This window comes from Motacilla alba, chromosome 20 (assembly GCF_015832195.1).
Source record: "Motacilla alba alba isolate MOTALB_02 chromosome 20, Motacilla_alba_V1.0_pri, whole genome shotgun sequence".
NCBI lineage: Eukaryota > Metazoa > Chordata > Aves > Passeriformes > Motacillidae > Motacilla > Motacilla alba.
Window position 1 is genome coordinate 841,591 of NC_052035.1, and position 20,148 is coordinate 861,738.

The following is a 20,148-nucleotide window of genomic DNA, read 5'->3' on the forward strand; positions in this document are numbered from 1 at the left end:
AATTTGGAAATTGTGAGTAATCATTCTGCTTTATGCTATGAATGGGAGGAGCCAACTAATTTGATTAATTGATTGGTTGTTTTAATTTTCCTAGTAAGACAGTGGCAAAAGTAAATGCTAAGAGGGTTTTTTTGATTCAGGAAGTTGGAAATTTGTACGAGATGTTCCACACCCGGAATTGCCTGCACCGGAGAGCATACCAGCATAAGACGGGGAACATCATTGAAATAATGCAAGTATATTTTCCTTTCCTTCCTTTTCAATTTATATTTAAATTCTTGAAACAATCCATATCCATTTGGAATATTCAGAAAATCAATAAGGTGTGACATAGAATAAAAGCTACTTCTGATTCTTGTGATAAGACTTAGTGCTTAGAGTATCATGGAGGCTGTGGTTAGCAAAGCAAACAAAAACAGAAGAAGAGGAGGACAAAAGCATCCTTCCACATTAAATTAAATTAGTGGAAAAATGATAAAGGCCTGAAGAAGCACAGGACTAGGTTGTGTTTAAACCATTTAAACTGCTGACAGCTGAAGTCAAATCCTTATCTGCAAGTTAGAGACCACTTAGCTTAAACTGCCTGGTTACTAGAGCAAGGTTACTAACGAAGTCATGAAAGGGCTCATGTAGCTCAGCTGAGGCCTGGCTTTGTGTTTATGTAATGCAAGATTTGTTCAGGACCAACTCAGCTGGCTACCTGCTGTTTTACCTCTCTTGTTGATGTCTATAGAATTTTCCCTATAACATTATTCTTTTTACTTTTCTTGAGAATCAGAAATACTTGTATCCCCAAATATTTTTTCTTAGGGTCTTCTCTGCTTGGTAACTGTCTGTTGAGTTTGGTAAAAAGGAACGTTAAGGATCACACAGTACAAGAGTGATTTGGATTGCTTTCATTTCATAAACTTCAGCTCCTGATTTAGGGATCCTCTAAAACTCAGACTAAAAATGTTCAGGTTTAACAGTACCTACATATGACAAGTAAAAGATATTTTTTTTTGGTTTAGAAAAACTCAGTTCTTGGCTTCCTGTAATTATAGCAGCCTTTCCAAAACAGTGTCCCAACTGGAAATGACAGCAAGGTACATGGAAATTTGGAAGAATCTCATCTTTAGAATATAATTTTTTTCCATCTGAAAATACTACATGTTTGTGATGTTTCCCCTTTACAATGCTTTGTATCCTCTCAGCTAACTGGGGAAGCAAGGAGTCTGTAAAAGGGTTTGGTTATCTTTGAGGGAACCTTACTGCAGCTGAGGGACCATGTCACTGTTTTGCACGGTTCTGCAATCGTCTCAGCAGTGCTAAATCCAGTCTAAAGCAGAACAAAGTGAATTTGCTCATTCATCTAAAGGTTACATTCCGTTCTGAACCCCTCTTCAGTAAATCTCTGTTGCAATGTGCAGTGACAGCATGGGGACCAGATGTTGCAGTGATCAGTGTCTGCTGTGTGCTGGGGATACAGTTTCATCTGTTGTCTTCTGTTTATAACATACTAATTTGTTTCATTTTGCCTGTTGACCAGTGAGCTGTTTCAAAATGATATTATCCTGAAGTTGTAAGTTTGTCTCAAACTAGGATAACAGAAGCCTTTCAAAAAGCAGACAAATTTTTTGAAATAAGAGGCTCTGGAGGAAAAGTGTATCGCATTTCTACAGCAATGGAGGACATGGAAGCCTATACTAAGCTAACCGGTATGAGATCTCAGAATTATTTTTTGAAGTAAAAGAGTGTGAGTACCTGTTAAAATGCTGTTTTTACTGCTTTTGTGCGCAGAAGTGGGGACAGGCCTGGACTGTCTAATGCTTGTGATCGGAAATCTTGCTAGAAGGGAGAGCAAGACCTTCTAATTTAAATTACTTTTATGTTGTGTGTGTGTGTGTGAGAGAGAGAGAGAGAGAGAAAAGCACCAACTTCATATGTGTTAGAGGGTTCGGCCCGTGCCCTGAGTTTGTTGCACTTGTCACAAGTGGCATGTGAGTGAGCTCTAAGTGGTACTACAATGGCTCTGACAGGTGAAGTTCTGGATGTGTTTTGTGGTGTGAAGCTATTCCCAAAGTAGGTTCCAGACAGCTCTCGTGGGGTCTCAGGTTGCCCTACTTGCCTGCCTCTCCTGGTCTGTGCTGTGGGGCCCCAGTGTTCCCCTGGTTCTGTTCAGAGCTGCAGTGGGGGCCAGGCAGCCCTACTGCTCCAAGGCTGGCCATCCTTCCTTCATATGCCACAGCCATCTGCAGTCTGACCGCACTGCTGCTGAGGTGAGGAGTCCCCTCTGTCATTGTGTGCCTCTGCTCAGGGCAGGACAAGGGCAGCTGGTTTGAGGGGCAGTAGTTGTTGGGGAACGTGAGCTGCATTGCTGGGCAATAGAAGGCTGGGCAGAAGGTAAAGAACTGAGGTGAAGTTGTTCCTGCGCTGGGCCTGTCCCTGGGGAATGGCTGGCCTGGCGGGTCCTGCTGTCAACTACCTGCTTACCTGTGGTACCTGGTGAGGAGCACAGCTCGGGGCAAGGACCGCAGGGCTGTGCCCAGCCTCTCACAATCTGCCACAGCAAGGAGCTGCTTGCTGGGACCATCTGTTCAGCAAGGAGGGCTGAACAGCAAGGGAGACTGACGTGAGGAATGTTCCAGCATGTACAGTGGAGCATGAAGGATGAGTATGGCCTCCTCTTAAACCTCCTTCCTGCCTCTGGTGCTGTGGAGAGTAAGATTTTTCCTTTTTTTCCTTTTCCCTCAGGGAATTTTCTTCCAATTGTTGCCTAAGAGATGGGAATGAACAATACTTTACAGAGACAAAAGATGTAGCCAAGGAGGAGGAGGAGAAAGGGTGCAGTTTGCTACCATTCTCTTGGGAAGGGCAGAGATAGCGGGAGATTTTGGGTGAGGGGCTGGGCTCAGCTCCACTCACTCTCGCCCTTGGGATCAGAGGTGATGCGGGCAGGCTGCTGCCCTGGGGAGAATTTGCTGCCTCCACGGAGTTCTGTTCTGTGCTGCTTTCTGCTTACCAGGGCTGAGCTTGTGCTCGTAAGAGCAGCTGCTGAACTGGGACCTTTCCAACACCCGACCTCACTGGGAAGGGGACCCCGGCCCCCTCCCCATTCCTGGAGGGAGCGTCTGTGGGAGAAGGCCGGCCCTGGGTCTCTGCGTCTGCTCGGCGTTGCTGCCGGGCTCGGTGTTTGTTTGTCTTGTTATACACACACACGCTAATAGAGAGCTGCTTGTTCCTTTTCCCATATCTTTGCCTGAAAGCCCTGTAATTTCAGTGTTATAATAATTTGGAGGGAAGGGGGTCATATTCTCTATTCCAAGGGAGGTTCCCATCTTTTCTGACAGACACCTGTCCTTTAATCCAGGACAAGTACTTGCAACCTGACACTCCTAAGGGTTGTTTCAGCAGTCCCTGGTGAGTGATGCTTCTGTGAAATTGTCCAGTTATGGACCCCTACAAATGATGAACCTCTGGGAGGTTCTGCAGCAGAAGGTTCCCTAACTTTCTTCCATGGTGGGTGAAGAACCACTATGTGTTGTCTCCTGATTTGGCAGCAAATCCTAGTTCTAGTAAAGGCTGAGACAGCAAAGCATTCCTTATCACTGCTGCCTTTGCACAGGGAAGATGTTCATGGGCTTCTTATTTCCCCTGTATTATCTACTTTTAGTCTGAAGAAACCTGGTCTGTGGTTCCTCATGGACGAGTTCCTGGCTTTGGTTGACCTTCTCCATTAAACCAGTTGAAGGTGTTTTGCTACATGGCTCAGAGATTGTTCTGGACCCTGTTGGGAGCTCCTCAGGCCAGTTTCAGCTCTGGGTGTGCTCTTGCAGGGTTGTGCTTGCAGCATGTGTTGAAGCTGCCCAGGTGTTCCTGGCTAGGGAATGCAGTCGTGGGGTGCAGATCAGGCCATCAGCATCCTGGCAACAGCAGTCTCTAGGACAGCCAAAAATAACTTTTCGCCTCTGAAGCCGCATCAAAAGAAGCCTGTCTTGCTCCACCAGATGGTGAGAATCTTGCTGCATGTGTCATGTGGAGTCAGGAGGGAGGATTTTGATGCTGGCATCCAAAGTCTGAAAAGACCTGAAGGCTTAATGGCCATTCTTTATTTTTTTACAAGACAGAGCCTTTACCTATGTCCTGAGCTAGCTAGTGGTGGAGCTCAGGATAGTCTGCTAAACAAGACTGGCTAAATAAGAGGAGGAAGTAACTTCTAGTGAAATAACAAAGTATGCTGCCAGGGTGAGGATTGAGGGAGTTTTTCTGCCAACAACCATTGTGAATCTAATGATGATAATTAAGATAATACTGTGACTTCTCATTGTCAGACTTAGTTCCTTCATTCCCTGAAAGTGACTTTCCTGAACCAGCAGTTTTTCTGGTTGCTTTAACCTTTGGCCCTGTTTGTTCATTTTACTGTGACACTGGATTGTGACATACATAACAAAAATCAATGCAACTTTGGCAGACTGTGTCTACCTGGAAATTCTGCACTCAAGTAATCCAGAACTGGAGGAAGCACGAGAAATTTTGCGTAAAATAGAACGACGTGAATTATACAAGTTTTTAGGAGAGACTCGACCTGAATCAAAGAAGGAAATTATAAAGGTAATGTCCCTTAGCAGAAGCTGTCCCCATAAAAATGTTCTTGAAGTTGCTGAACATCCATTTGTCTCTATGTGGGCTTTGTTTAGTTTGATGGTTTGGGGTTTTTTTTTTGTTATTTGCTATTCAAAAAATAGAGTCAAAAGTTTTCCTCCCATCTTAAAGTAGCTGAGCCGTGAAACATATAAGAAATTGGGAAAAGTTTTATCTACAAACAGTTAGAAGAATGCCAACGATGGAAATTCAGATGCTGAATTATTGCAGAAATATTTTCAGGAAAAACTTTTCTGAAAAATACAAAATTTTATAAAAGACTCTTACAGTCCAGTGATTGAAAAGGTTCTAACATCATTTGATGTTCATGAAAATTTCAAAACAAATTAGGAACACGTTTGTGCGCTTTGCTTTGAGAATAAATATCAAACTGAATAATAGCTGCTGAATTTCTTGGTGTTAAATTCTGTAGTAAGCATAAGAATGCATGTACTTTTCCCAGTCTTTTTCATGAGTGCTTTTCAAAGCAGATGTCAGTTTAATTCCTGTTGTCTTATTTCAAAATAATGATATATTAGAGCTCACTTCAGCTGGCTCAGCTCTTTTAATGTGCTATCTTGTTATTATATTATATTATATTATATTATATTATATTATATTATATTATTATATGTTATATTATTATATATCGTATATATATCTTGTTATTATAATGATCTGTGTTGTCAGATCATCAGTTACTTATCCCCAAATTTCAGCCATAATGGTGAAAAATTTTCTATTTCTGATTTCCAGAAGTGGATGTCTGTATCTAGAAAGCCTTCATAAAAACGGTTCAGCTCTTTTAAAGAATAAGGTTAGGAGAGGACAATTAGATGTTCATCTTTCTGTTTGAAGAGAAGCTTTGCTTGTGTTCTTTGTTTACGAAAAAGTAGTGTTAAGAGATTCTGTATTACAAAAGCAGGAGGAAATAGGTGAAAGCAAACATGAAATGGTTGTACATGAACTGGCAAGTTTCTGCTCTTAATGAGGAGAAGGTTGGGGTAGGTGGCCCAACAAATAAGGAGACAGGTGTGAGAGCAAATGCTATGATTTCCACCTTTAAACAGCTCCTTTTAGAACCTTGGTTAATGAAAGGAAAACTCTCACTTTGAAAGTCCAGCCAGAGGCATTGAATCTTGGGGTATCCAGGGTGTTGTTTTAAAGGGAGACTGGATCACTGTTGGTGCTGTAATTATATCCAGCCAGTGCTTTGCAGCTTGGGGTGCACAGCTGAGGGCTTGAGGGAGGATGTTTTCCCCCTGTAGTGCCTGTGGCAGGTATGTCAGAGGCTCAGTCTCCTCCCAGTGCTGCAGGGGAGCTGCACAAGACAGAGCTGTGTCTGCTCTGCTCCCTCCCACACCACAAGGTTGTGTTGAGAACCACAGAATGGTTTGGGTTGGAAAGGATCTTTAAAGGCCATCCAGTCCAACCTCCTGCCATGGACAGGAACAACTTCCACTAGGACAGGTTGCTCCAGCCCTGTGCATTTCTGTGGTTCTCAGAAATCCAGAGACAGGGGAAAATCCCAAAGAGCTTGAGTTCTCAAATTCAGGTTGAGTTTCCGGTTAATGTAAACTAGAGAGGTAATTTCAAAATGATGCAAGCAAAGTTAGGCAGTAAGTTAACACACATACATTCTGATACAGAGTAGAAATAATTGCAGACAGGCTGCCTCAAGCCTGTTCTCTCCTGGCAAAGTTTTCCTCCAAGCTCGCTCTCAGTCTTTCCTCGGTTTCTTGAGTCACTGCAAACCACACACGTGCCTTAGTTTGGCAATGTGTGTGATTTTCTACTCATCAGTCTCTGCATCTCTGCAATGAACAAATCAACAGAAAAAAAACAAAACAAAACCTAAAAAGGAACCCAACTGCTCCTAGCGGAATTCCTTCCCTCCTGAACAGCCTCCAGACTGCTCTGGGCTGCACTCCTATGAGTCTCAGTTGCTCCCAGGAAATATTGGTGCTTCAAATTTTGCATCTTCCCCAGAACGCAGCAGCCCTGAAAAAAGGCCACAGCCTTTGAATGAGGACTCACACATTTCAGTGGACAGCTGTTCTCCATCTAACCATGCTCCTCTGCTTTGTGTTAGCCTAAGTGTCAGAAGGGAATATTCCCTTGGGGCCAAAACCAAACAAAACTTCTTTGTGGGTTTCAGTTTTTGTGAAGTACTTTAGCGGAGTACTTTTTGTGGGGTTTTTTATTTTGTGATTGTGTGTCTCTTGTGGTTTTTTATATGTTTTACTGCATAGATATAAAGGCTTTATCAGAGGATAAGATCCTGCAGCCCTTCATTTGAAAAATTCAGTGAAAATGTCTAGTATTCAGCTTTAGGGAACTTAATTGTAACACATTTGTATTGTAAAACAGTTGATTGAAGGTACTTATTTTTTGCTTTGATGCTTCAGCATTCTGGATGGTGCACTCCTGCTCTCCCCCTGCCCCATCATCAGGTGTAAAGCTCCTCCTTCACAGACTGGCAGATTTTGGGTCTTCTCATTTGCATAACTTTCATTTGTTTCTAAAAAATGGGTTTTATACTAATGGCTATGGTAGAGTAATTCAAACAACCAGATTGTTGCAAGAGTCTTGTCAAGCTGGGAAGAATTGAAAGCTTTAGTTTAAAAATGTATTGTGTCACGTGTTGTGTTGCCTTGACCTAGACCTGAGAGTGCATAAAGGTAATTTGAGTTACTGAGTTAATCCTTTGGTTTGGTTTCTTTCAGAGTAACAGCCTGGCAGAAAGCATTGCTAATTCCAAGCCAGAGAAGGACCCTCCAGATGTGGAGCTAAAGGCTGAGAATTTCATAGTCGATGTAAACACCTCTCAGAGCGGGTTCAAGTAAAAACTTCTCGATCACAGAGGGCCTTGTGTAGCCTGGTGAAAGAACAAACCCACAGGGCGTCTGTAGCTGCAGGCCTGGTTCCGTTTGAGGGTCGGAGGACAACGAGTTTCCTGTGGGAGGTTTGCTGTGGTGGGAGGGTGTGGGGCAGGCAGTGGGGAGCCTCACTGGCCTGTCACCTGTACACTGCTCTTGGTGACAAATGGGCTCTCTTGTCACTGTCCGCACTCCAACAAGGAGCAGTGGAGAAACCTGTGGGGTTTGATACATGGGTGTCAATGGCAACAGCCTGGGGATCACTGGATGGGTCAGGAAGGCAGGAAACCTGTGGGGCCAGTGGGAGGAAAAGAGGCAAAGTGACCTCCAGGCTCCAGGTGTTGCACTCCTGATGCCTAGCAGGCACAAAGCACCTGCTGCCACGGCTTGGTCTGCAGCCAGCAGTGGTGGGAGGAAGTGAGCCTGAGACAGAGGGAGCTGGGGCAATCTGCAGGCATCACACAGCTTAATCCCTGTTTCTCAGTTCATTCTGGGAAGAGTGAGTGGCTTTCCACAGAGTGCATCACAGAGTGCTGCTCCTACAGCACCCTTTTATTGAAGGTTCACTTCACTGGGCCAGACTGTAGCAGTTCACTGAGCTTTAAAGAATTTGCCTGAGCTTTTCCCATCCCACAAACTGAAATCGTAGGGATGTGAGTCCCTGCTGACCACAAAAATGTTGGTGTGCCAGGCCCATGTAAATAATGTCTAAACCTCATGTTTATGATTGTAAGCTCTGCTGCAGCCTCTGTAGGTTGTGTGTTTTGGGGAGGCCCAGGCTGGCAAGGGACCAGTCCACTTCCCCTGCTGGAAACTGGAATGTTTCAGAGCACAGCTGGGAGCTGGTCACATCCCACCTGGCAGCATCAGAGCAAGAGGGGGTAGAAGAAAAGATGCAAAATACAAATTGGTTTTTGGTAATCTGGTTAAAAAACTAGATTGGTTTTTTAAGTAATAATTTGTTAATTACTGTTTCATTTGATGACTAATTTTCTGGAGTGGAGTGTGTGTGGCCTTTTGTATTTATTGTGCGAAAACTAACAACAAACATTAACAAATGCCATTTTCTTTGTTTCACATGCAAGGTTATCAGCATGGATTATGGAATGAAGGAACAGAATCCAATAGATAAGGTTCACTTCTATTGCAAGGCTGATCCTTCCAAGGCAGTCAAAATCAGTAAAGAACAGGTAGGTTTTTACTTCCCTTCTGAAAGGCATTTTCACCACCTGTGATGGAAGTGATCACAGTCCTGTGTGGTTGTTCATGCAGGATTTGTGGGGAGGTGGTGGGATCCACGGCCTTGCAGATCTTCAGTGTGTGTTGTACTGTGACAATCTGGAACCCTGACAGCCTTTGCCTATGAACAGTATTTAATTGGAATACACTAGGAGTTGGAATATCACAATTGCTTTGGATAAAACTCATGGATTGTAGGGGAGCTTCTTACTGCTTTCCTTCTGTATTCCAAGAAATACTAAAGCTTTTTTCTGTTTTATTTCAAAGGTTTCAAAGCTTTTACCCAAAATATTTATGGAGCAGGTTGTCCGGGTTTATTACAAAAGTCAGGATCCACATATTATTTCAGCTGCAAAACAGTACTTTGTTCAGTGGTGCATGCAGAATGATTTCACCAAACCACAGGTAACAAATTCACTCATTATATTTCTTGTTTAGAGCTCATAATCTACATCCATAAGCTTGATTTTTCATTAACAAGTTGGACATTCAGCCCTTGCCTTTGTGGCAGAGGCACCCACTCACTCACCTAACCCGTGGTTTTATCACAGCTCCCATCTGGGGGTGCTTTGGTTTCACTGAAGTTGTGCTGGAGACACCTGAAAGTACCATAGGATCATAGAATCATGGAATGGTTTGGGTTGGAAGGGGACCTTGAAGATCACCTTGTTCCAAACCCCTGCCATGGCAGAGACACTTTCCACTAAACCAGGCAGGGGAAGGACCTGCATCCTCAAACACGAGAGGCCCCCAGGAGAGAGTGTTCCTTGGCGGGGATACAGGCATGGAAATCTTGGCAAGGCCCGTTCTTAAGGTCATTCTTCTGGCCTCTGTCTTTTAGAGCGGGTAATTTTAGAAGGGCTTTTTACAAATAGGTCAAGCAACAGCTCTCCCTGGTTGTAGAGTGTGGTTGTGTCCTCTAAGCACATTGTTCAGGTTCAGGCACATCCACCCTGCAGGCCCTGGCGTACTGCAGGGTGCAGCAATGTGCATCTCACCAGCCAGTTCCTGATCTTAGGCAGCTGATGGTCTGTGTTGGCAATGCCTGAGCACAGATCACCACCTGTGTCTGACTGGGGTGAGCCCCACTGCCTCGGCTGCTGTACAACCTTGCTTGTTTCAGACAGTGCAAGGCACATCCCAGCACCAAGGGCAGGTCAATTGCAGCACTGCTGAGGTGCTGTGGTGATGTCACAGGACACACTCTAATGATTCTGTTAGTACACCAGTGGCCAGGATACAGCCAGTTGACCTTCCAGATTTTCTGGTAATAATTTAGGAAGAAATGGACTGCCAGTGGTGATGGTGATGCCTTCTCAGGCAGGGCACTTTTGTCTCCCCACCACTCACTGCAGCAGTTTCCACCTCTGGGATGCACAGTCACCGGTGTTTATTGATTTACAAAGATTTTGGGATCTTAGATTGACTTTTTCCAGCTCATCCTGAGGGTGAGCTGCTTTTCCTCAGCTTTAGAATGGAAAGCAAAAGTGAATTAATGTTTCCTGTATTTTAATACTAGGATGGTGATGTTGTTGCTCCTCATCTAACTCCAATGAAGGAAACCTGGAATAACATGACACATGATGAACACAGGAGAGCCTCAGAGCCCAGCTGCAAACAAAGGCTTTCTTTTGATAAGTAACAGGTTTCTTTTTGGTGCTATTCAGTCTGCTTCCTCAGAAGATGAGTGAATTTGAGCATCAACTTTTCTAAAAGCTGATTGGATGGACTGGAATAATTCAGACAACAATGCAGAATGCATTTTGCAATACAGAATGTTTTAATGTAGACACTTAAAGTGCATATTCCAGATGGACTTCTAAAAACCAATTTATTACAACAGAGTAAACTCAGTTCTCATTTATTTTTTAATGTATTGGAGCTGTGTAGCAGGAGTAACTTTAAAAATTGCAATTCATTGTTATTACAAGATTTTACTACTCCATCTAGTCCTGATCCCTTCCTTAGCTGTGCTATTGCATGACTTAGCAGAAAAAATCCCAACCCAGGTTTGATGGGGTTTTTGGGGGGGTTGGGGTTTTCTTAGTGTCTGAGAAAGAGAGGGATAGGTATGCTTCTGAAAATACAGTGAGGTAAAGAAGAAATTACCAAGGGTGGCATCTTCAAAATTAGCAAAAATAATTTCATGGAAAAAAAGGAAGGGAGAGGGGAATCTTTTGATAATCAAAGATTAAATTTCTGGTATTCAAAAAGCTGGTGCAGGCCTCTTGCTACAAGTGACCACAATTTTTATTGAAGTAAGAATGCATTGCAGTGCCATGCAGCCTTTTATTGTTTTATTGTGTATTTTTGACACATGGAATGTTATATTTTTTACTGTCTGTCCTGCAAAGACTGCTCAAAAGGCCAGTGGTGTGAGTGGTTGCAGGAAGGCCAAACTGCCCAGGTGTTTGCCAGGGCTCAGGTGTACAGAGAGGCCAGTGCCAGCAGGGTTCTGCCCTGCTCTGCCCGTCCTGCACCAAGTGTACCTTGGCTCTGCTTTACACTGTACTGGGCAGACAGGCTCATCAGGAATCCCTCCATTCTTGTGTCCATGCCCTGTTCTCCTGGACCTCGTGGCTGTCCCTGTATCATTTTTCTGTCTCCTGTAGATCTGTGAGGATTCTTACAGTTTTCCTGTACTGGCAGTACTGGTGTGAGTGTTCTGAATGTCTGTGCTCTTGGACAAATAAAGACCATTTTCCTCTCATCTTTTATGCAGGTCTAAGAGGAAAGCTGCTTTCGTTAAATAAAACCTCAAAGCTTGAAAAAGTCTGACCGCACAACTAAAAACAGAAAGTAAAAGGTTCAGTAATGCTCAGGAATTGGAGCAATCCTTTATATCTGGAAAGGGGAGAGAGGTGTTGAACATCTGGCTCAGGCAGTCAGGTGTGGGTGGCCAGGGTAGGTCCTGAAAAATAACCCAGTGGGAAGGCGCAGTGAGAGAACTCCACAACCCCTGTAATATCTCCTTTCCCCTTTTTATCCTGGGAACTGATGCTGTTAGAGGGAGGGGAAATTAGTAGCCAGATACTTCTGCTGCCTATGTATCTGTGCTCATGTGACTGAAGGTGTAACCTCTGGTGCTCCTGTCTAACAGTATTTCAGACCTGCAGATGAACCAGATTGGTTAGAAGGGCTTGTGACCTTTTTAAAAGCTTTAAAAAAATTTACTATTCCTCAAGAAACAATATCTTAGAGTGAAGGCATTTATCTCCCTTGTCTGCATAAGATTGAGTGTCATTTTGATATAATTTTGTTCTTGTTGATTTGGTTTGTTTTTAATTTGTTACTAACTGTGCACTTTATACTTGGGAAAGATCTTTTGTTTATGTTAAACCAAAAGTGTATACTTAACTTTAAGTTCTGAGATCGTTTCTTTTCTCAACATGTTCATCTGAGCCTCTCTGAAGAATAAATTTATAAATGATGATTTACTATTCTTTTAAAGAATTGCAGTGTGTGGACTTTATTAAAAACAGTCTTAACTGTGCCATTCCAAGCAACCAAGGTGTTCCTACCTGCTATCTGTGGGAGAGCTTCCCTCTGAAGGGGTTCTTGGTTCCTGTCTCCTCGTGGCCAGTGGGGCCTGAGCTCAGTGAGGGTCCCAGCACTCCTTGTGCTCAGTGCAGCTGCCTGGCCCTGCCACACCCTGGGCAGCCACCTCCAGGGGCCAGGGAAGCCTTGGGTGCTGCTCCAACTGCTGGGGAGGAGAAGGGAAGCTGAAGCCATGCCTGACCAACCCAGTCACCTTCTGTGCTGAGGTGACCGTGCCGGGGGCTGAGGGGACAGAGGGGACAGCAGTGGCAGTGTCAGCCTCAGTGAGCTGGGTTTGGGTGAGCAGGCAGGGCTGGACCAAAGCCTGACTGGAGGACTGGGTTCAGAGTGGGGGTTATCAGCGGCACAAGTCTTGTGCTAGGGGTTGGTGCTGGCTCCAGTTCCAGAGGCCCATTACTGTGGACAGGGTCCACCTCAGCACATTTGCAAATGGGGAGACGTGGCTGGTACTCCAGAGGGATGTGCAGGGATCCAGAGGGGTCTTACCAAGCTGCAGAAAGGGTCTGATAGGAACCTCCTGAAGATCACGAAGAGGAAGTGCAATGCCTGCATCTGGGAAGGGTAATTTCCTTCACCAGGATATGCTGAGGCCACCCACCCATGAGGAAGTGTAGAGGAAAGGATCCAGGAGTTCACTATGAGCCAAAAAATGTGCAACTCCTCTTTCAGCCGGGTGTTCCAGTGGTGTCCTGGTGCTGTCAGCAGGTACAGAACCATTTCCCTCTGCTCCACACCAGTGAGGCCAGCCCTGGAGTGCTGGGCCCACAGCTGGGCTGCCCAGTGCGGGACACAGGGACAGACTGGACAGGGTCCAGCACAGGGCCATGAAGGTGATGGAGGGACTGCAGCGTCTCTGCCATGAGGAGAGGCTGAGAGAGCTGGGACTGCCCAGCCTGGAGCAGAGCAGGCTCAGGGCATCTCATCCCTGGGGATAAAAACCCAGGGGGAGGCCGCAGAGGGGACAGGGCCAGGGACAGCCCCAGGGGCCTCGGGCACAAAGTGACACACAGGAGGAGGGGCCCTCCGAGCTCAGGAGACACTTCTGCACTGGCAGGGTGGCTGAGCACTGGTGCAGGTGCCCGGGGAGGTGGGCGAGTCTCCATCCCTGGAGAGACTCAAAAGGCACCTGGACACATGCTGGGCAGCCGGCTCTGGGTGGCCCTGATGGAGCAGGGGCTGGGCAAGGTGACCTCCAGAGGTGCCTCCAGCCTCCCCAGCCTGAGATCCTACCCCAGTGCTACTGGCAGAAGTGTGAAATGGGCCTGAAGTGAGGGGCTCTGTGTCAGTGAGGGGTGAGGCAGTGCTGGGATTAGGAAAAGGTCCTGGTGGACACTAGGGTGAGGTCCCCAGGGGATGGTGCTGTGCAGCCACTTTCAGCAGGAAGCATTGGGTGGCACCAGGGCACAGGGGCTGAGTTCCCTGGGTTGGGTACCCTGAAGGACTGCAGGGGGCTCCAGGCACATGTCACTGGGGGTCTGGGACAGTGAAGGGGATCAGTGGCACTCTGCAGGCGGAGGAGGGAGATATGAAAGGGTAGAGAGAATAGGGGTATGAGAGGGTTGTGTTGAAAATAGGACTGGTCAATGTAGTGTCTGCCTGAGCCCTGCACCATCCTGTCTATCCTGTTAAATCCATTTTCACCTATTTCTCCGTGAATCTCCCAGTCTGTGTGGATGTGTGCTGCAAGGAGTAAGTGCCAGCTGCTGGAGAGATGGCACAGGTTGGCCATGGGAGATGGAATCATCAGGGAAACGACTGGTGAGGTTCAGCACAAGATGCTCAAGGGCTGGGAGGGTAGGTGGGTGTAAAGCTGGGGATCCGTGGGATGCGGGCCTCACAAAAACTGCAGATTTTGGGACAGGAGCTGACATCAGGTGAGACTGTGGCGTGATACTTCAGCTGGATGTCCTGCTGTGCTCCCACGATAAATACATCAAATATGGTCAAACCAGACAGGCCCTTGCCCTTCAGTGGAACCCCATGAACCACCCCTGACTGGAATCCCCCTGTCTGGCTGGTTCTGCTGCTTAGACAGGGGTGGTGGATGACGAGGAGGAGGAGAGCTGGCTCAGCCTCCAGGAATGAGGCTAAAACCCTGTCAGCCAGGCAAGAGGCAACAGGTTGTGGAGCTCTGGGTGGGAAGGGCTCTTGTCATCCCCTCCTGAGGAGGAAGCCCTGGTCCTCACAGGGTTCCTCCTGTCAAAGGGTGACAGGGTGTGGGCTGTGCCAGAGTGGGGATGGGTCCCTGAAGCAGTGCCCCAGGCTGACCTCCGCTCTTGCTGTGGCCGCACGGCCCAGGTTTGGACAAGACATGGCTGTCACAGCACCTGGCTGGCTCCCCACCACAGGTCCTGCATACCTTCACAGACCCATTCAATGGGCAAGGATGAGGCCAGAAGTAATTTATTGAGGAATGGTGACCATGCTGTCTCCAGCACTGCCAGAGCCAGCCCCAGGGGCAGAGGCTGCCTGAGCTTGCTCAGTCCTAAAGTGTCACTGCTCTTGAAGCTTCCCTCTCCCTGTGGCCCTGCCGTGCCCAGCTCTGCCACGTGCCCTCCTCCTGAGGCAGCTCTGCCTCATCCTAGCCAGGTGGTTTGGGGTTGGGCTTGGGGTTAGGGTTAGGGTTGGGACTAGAAGTAGAGTTAGGTTTAGGGTGAGTTGTGCTATGCCACTGTGGGCCCATGCACAAATCTGGGCTCCCCAGCCTCATGGCAGCAACGCTGCAGGCCTGAGACCCTGCTGATTGTTTTTCCAATCATGCTGCCCCCACCGGTTGTTCTTTCCCCGTGAAATCGGGATATTATTGGGAACAGGTAAAAGGAGGAGGGGGTGAGGCTGGTAGCATCCCACAGGCTCTGCGGGTGCTGTCAGGGAGCAGTTGTGCTCGAGACATCAGTTCAAAGAATCCCCTCTCCAGCACCTTTTTCCTTCGGTATCTTTGCTGGGGTCAGGCCAGACCCCACACTTCCAGATCCTGGATGCAGAACTCCTCCCGCTGTGAGAGGGTCTCATTGTCGAAAGTCTCGCAGGGCTGGCTGCCCCCGTGGTGCAGGTCCCCGTCCAGCCACAGCCCAAACCTTCCGCTGCGAATGTGCCAAGAGCACCGTCAGCCGCGACCTGCCGCCGTCATGGCTGGACACCTCCCACGCCTCTTCCCGGGCGACCAGCGCCCATCCTCACTCTCTGTTCCCCAAAACGGGCATGAGACGGGACAAGCAGCTGGCCCAGGTCTGCCACCGTGCCTACAGACAGGGAGCGGGCAGGGAAGGGGCTGGGAGCGGGCAGGGAAGGGGCTGGGAGTGGGCAGGGAGCGGGCAGGGAGCGGGCAGGGAGCCGGCCGCCCTTCCTGCAGGCAGTAGGGTTAAGGAACGAAAGGCCCAGGGCTGCTGGACAACAGGACCAGCGTTTTGGGGCTCAAACCATCACCACGTGCTTGGACCCAGCTCCCTAGGGCAGCCTGGGTTCCTGTGGTGGCTTCTGATGGCCATCGGGGCTGGTGGCCCTCTGGAGCCGCTGAAGTTGCCGGTGCAGTTCCTACCTGCCCCCACCAATCATCAGCAGATTCACATCCCCTTTCACAAAGAAGTCGTTCCTGCCCGTCCACCTGAACACCTGCATGGGGACAGCGCGCAGAGGGCACCGTGGGCTGGGGCCGTGTCCCCATCCCCATTCCTGTCCCTGTCCTGCGAGGACCAGCTGGGGGGTTGCTGAGCCAAGCTGGCTCTGCTCGGGCACCTCCGTGTTCCACATCCCCAGGAGACCTGGCCGGGCCTGTGGCTCGGATCCATCCCTGCCAATAACTGTGGGTCCCGCCAGGGCACAGCTGCCACCGCTAACGCTCCGTCACACGCACAGCCCCCCAGCGGTGCCACATAGGGCTGCCTCCACATTCTGCCAGCCTAGAGCTGGGCTGCGACCGCTCTGCCATGTGGAGGGAACTCGGCGACACCCAGCGGGTTAGGGTTCCCTTCCCTCAGCTTCCCTCCCTGCACACTGCCTGGGATTCGCCTTCTCCCCCCCGCCCTGGACAAACCCGGGGGCTGCTGCCAGCAGGGTCTCCCGGCTGCTGTCCCCCACATCCGGCCAAGAGCAGCCCCATCACCCCAGATCCCCCCAGCACCGCGGGGACCCCCAGGCATATCCCGGCACTCGGGACATGGCCAGCCCCGCCCCGGGGTGCCCCACGGCTGGCAGCCTGCCGCCGCACCTTCAGCTCGGGGCAGAAGGAGAAGAGGAAGGTCTCCCCCGTGCCGTAGAAGCCGCTGCTGCTGCGAATGGCGGTGGCGGAGAAGGCCCCGAAAGCCTGGGGAAGCAGAAGGGGGAGACTCACGGGGCGGCGTTCAGAGGGGCTCCCAGGGCCGGGGCGTGTCCCCGTCCTGCCAACGGAGCGAGGAGGTGCCCGAGCCCCGTGTAACACGAGGCAGCCGGGCTGGGGAGGGCACGGCTGTACCTGCGCCTCCGTGTCCCTGATGAGCAGCAGGGCCGGGGAGTCCGGCCGGGCCCCGCTCCGGTACAGCGTCCGCAGGCTGAAGCCGTCCCGTCCGGTGGAGTACAGCAAGTGCCACGGCTGCTGCGTCAGCCGCGGGGGCAGCTGGGGACTCAGCTGGGGCACAGTGGCCTCAGTCGGTGCTGACCGGCTGAGCATCCTCCCCTGCCCCAGCACAAACCTGAGATCTCATCGAGAGTCCTCCCGAGAGGAGGACCACACATCATCCCTCCGAGCAGCCTCCCAAGACACCCACCTGAGCATCCTTCCGAGAGATGCTTCCAAGCACCCTCCCCTTCAAGGCATTCCCAAAGCGTCTTCACCCTGCAAACGCTTCTGACATGGCTCCCCAAGCATCCTTCCCCCAAGAGGTGACTGAGGTGACCGTCCCCCGGCACAGGGGAATGTCACCCATCTGGCCTCATAGTGGACCATTCCTGGTAGCACAGTGGTCACAGCTGTGGGTACGGGACAGGCGAGCGGGAGGATGGGGTCCCTGTGCGGGTGGGGATGCCTCACCTCCTCGATCTCCCTGTCCCGCAGGATGCTGCTGGGTGTGCTCAGCACCAGCCTGCACGGCTCCTCCTCGGCTGCTGCGGGGGCTCCCTCCCAGCCCCGCTGCCCCTCTCCAGCTGGGTCCTCGCATCCCATGGGCAGGTCCACGTCCTGGTCGGGCTGGGGGCAGCAGGAGATGAGCATCCCAGCGGGCCTGAGGGAGCAGCAGCTCCCGAACCTGCCCAGCGTGGGGTGCCTCCCATCCTCTGTCCAGGGCCTGGGAGAAGGGCCCAAGTCCACGGGAATGGGCACCAGGCTGAGCCTTCAGCCCAGCTCCCGGCTGCCCGCTGCTCCCGACAGCCCAGGCGCCATTCTATGCCGTGCCATGCCGTGCCGTGCGTTGGCACCCCGCCAGGCCGTGCCACCGCTGCACATGGAACTTCAAGGGTGTATGGCCACCCGAGGGGGAGGAAGCAGTGGAGGAGGAAGAGAAGGCAGGGAAGGCTTCTACAGCTGCAGCCCCCGTGGAAGGGCTGAAGCCTTGCCTTTTCCCTCCCTGCTCACGGCCAGGCTGACCTCGCAGCGTGGAAGGGGTCGGGGTTGTGCTGCTAGTGACAAGTGTCTCAGCCAGCCACGTGTTCAGGATGCCTGTGGGTGCAGCCCATGCCCAAGGGCGGGTGGGCAGCAATTCCCTGCCCAGCACCCTGAGGGGGCAAGAGGGATGAGCGAGTGCAGCCCCGGGGGGCAGGAGATCTGCCCCCGGGGTGCCTGGATCCTGGGGAGGGAGCGGGCTGCAGGGGCAGGTCCCGCGTGTGCCCATCACCCCCCGCACCTCCCCAGCCCCTCCCTCTCCCCAGAGCAGCTCCCCTCTGTGTGTCCAGCCCCGTGTCCAGCCTGATGGGTGCCTCCCAGCGCTGCCCCAGAGCTCATTCCTCGCTGCCATGTGGGCCCCTCCCACGATGGACCTACCAGGAGCTGGTAGCCGTATCGGAGCCCCCTCATTGCAAGTGTTTCTGGGGTGCTGGGACTGCGCCGCCAGGGAGCCCTGGACCCCGCCCTGGGGTTAATGTTCAGCCGCGCCGGCCCCTCCCTGGCCATGGGTGCGTCACAGGGTGGGTGCGGGTGCCAGGGGTCTGTCCCGGCTCGTGTCTGCCCTGCACGGTGCTGGAGTGCGTGGGCAGGTATCCCCCTCCAGCCAGATGCGTGGTGGCCAGTGGCTGTCACCACTTTTGCACCCCGGCTGTCACCTGGAACCAAGCGGAGAGCCCCGAGGCCAGAGGCTGCCCTTGTTTTAGCATCGCCAGGGCAGCCCATGCAGAGTTGCTCTTTGCAACACAACTGTTGCAATGGTTGTGGCAACTGCCAACACCTCTGTGGTGGGGTGACACTGGCTGGACACCAGGCACCTGCCAAAGCCTCTCTTACTGCCCTCCACAGCTGGGCAGGGCTGAGAGAATACCACAAAAAATTCATGAGTTAAGGACTAGGTGCGATCCCTCATCAAATACTTTCAGGACAAAACAGACTTGAATTAGAGATATTAATTCAATTTATTACTAACAAAATCCGAGCAGGATAATGAGAAGTAAAATAAGACCTTAGAAACACCTTCCCCACACCTCCCTCCTTCCCAGCTCTGCCTCCACCCCTCCAGCAGTGCAGGGAGATGTGGAATAGGGGTTATGATCAGTTCATCACCTGCTGTTTTTGCTGCTGCTCAGGGAAAGGAGTGGCAATCCTACCCCTGCTCTGGGTGCAGGTGGATCTCTGCAGCCCCAGGCCCTCCATGGGCTGCAGGGGCACAGCTGCCTCCCCATGGGCTTCCCCACAGAATCCCAGGGGAATCCCAGCTCCCGCTCCTGATGTAGCTCCAGCTCCTCCTCCTGCCTTGTGTGTGTGCACGACTGTTCCTCTCATGTATTTTCACTCTGCTCTTCTCTGAGTGCAAATACATCCGTGCAGTGACTTTTTTCTTGTGCTTAAATCGAGGCATCGAGGCATCACCACCAGCTGTGCTGGGCTGGGCCTTGGCCAGCAGTGGCTCCATCCTGGAGCCATCTGGAGTTGGTTCTGCCAGACACAGGGGAAATTTCTGGCAGCTTCTCACAGAAGCCACTCCTCTAGCCACCCCACTACCAAAACCTGGACACATAAACCCAGTACAGGAGGCCCTGGTGGCAAATGACCCTCACTCTGACAGAGCCAGCTTGGGACTGGCAGCTCAGGGAGGGAGTCGCTGGCTGAGGGACCTGCCAGCCTCAGGTGCCTCTGGAGAAGCCCCTGCAGACCAGGGAAGAGATGCACTGCCCCATTGCAGCCCCTTCTCACTGATGACACCCCCAAACCACTCAGCCTGGCTGTGAGCCTTCATTTATGTCAGATCAGGACTTCCTTTGTGCCTTGCCTAGTGGCACAATGGCCTTGATGCCTAGCCCTGGGCCCAGTCCAGGCATTTTTGGGTTGTTCCTCCTCTCCACAGCAGGCCCACTGCAGCCCTGGTGGGTGTCCGCCATGTTGTCCCCATCAGCCTTAGATAGCAGTGGGAGTTTGGGGGTTCCTGGTGCCTGGCATTTGGTCACTGACAACACTTGGTGGGGACTAGGCAGTTCTGGTGGCCCCAAAAATGTTCTGAGACCCTGGTCAGGAGCCAGGACAGGGCTCCCAGTCCCTGCCCGAGTTGCCTTAGCATGGCAATCCCTGCCCCTGCCCCTGCCAGTGCTTCTGTCCCTGCCCCATCTCTGCTCCTGGCCCCACTCTTCCATACCCCTGACCCTGATTCAGTCTGTCCTTGACGCTGTGCCTACCCCTGCCCTGTCCCTTTACCCCTTCATTCTCCCTGTCCTTGCCCCTGCCCCTACCTCTGCCCTTTCC

General features: G+C 50.7%; 2 protein-coding genes across 5 annotated transcripts in view; one reads left to right on the forward strand and one right to left on the reverse strand.

Annotated features, from left to right (window-relative positions):
- The window catches only part of SAMHD1 (SAM and HD domain containing deoxynucleoside triphosphate triphosphohydrolase 1), a 28,916-nt gene extending 16,728 nt beyond the window's left edge, over positions 1-12,188 (forward strand). For 3 of the 4 annotated variants that reach the window (XM_038158911.1, XM_038158913.1, XM_038158912.1), the window contains 7 exons: positions 141-232; positions 1,582-1,697; positions 4,451-4,590; positions 7,347-7,436; positions 8,585-8,689; positions 9,006-9,143; positions 10,258-12,188. In XM_038158911.1, the coding sequence (XP_038014839.1) occupies positions 141-232; positions 1,582-1,697; positions 4,451-4,590; positions 7,347-7,436; positions 8,585-8,689; positions 9,006-9,143; positions 10,258-10,380 (804 nt within the window). In that variant the 3' untranslated portion in view covers positions 10,381-12,188. Of the gene's footprint in view, positions 1-140; positions 233-1,581; positions 1,698-4,450; positions 4,591-7,346; positions 7,586-8,584; positions 8,690-9,005; positions 9,144-10,257 lie in introns of those variants that run through there. The other variant, XR_005259516.1, reaches the window with a different exon arrangement.
- Positions 12,189-15,243: 3,055 nt separating this feature from the next.
- Positions 15,244-18,279, reverse strand: TLDC2 (TBC/LysM-associated domain containing 2). The gene is made up of 6 exons (XM_038159292.1): positions 18,247-18,279; positions 17,302-17,457; positions 16,747-16,899; positions 16,504-16,599; positions 15,835-15,908; positions 15,244-15,379 (listed from the first exon to the last, which is right to left on the reverse strand). The coding sequence occupies exons 1-6, from the start codon at positions 18,277-18,279 to the stop codon at positions 15,244-15,246; spliced, it is 648 nt and encodes a 215-aa protein (XP_038015220.1).
- Positions 18,280-20,148: the final 1,869 nt, after the last annotated feature.

Bases quoted from the DNA above. Each gene is read 5' to 3' on its own strand.
- TLDC2 (XM_038159292.1), bottom strand. From the start codon at position 18,279: ATGAGGGGGCTCCGATACGGCTACCAGCTCCTG. The intron at 16,900-17,301 runs GTGAGGCATCCC...ACTGTGCCCCAG, and splicing joins GGGACAGGGAGATCGAGGAG to CTGAGTCCCCAGCTGCCCCC. The intron at 15,380-15,834 runs GTAGGAACTGCA...GCACATTCGCAG, and splicing joins CTGATGATTGGTGGGGGCAG to CGGAAGGTTTGGGCTGTGGC.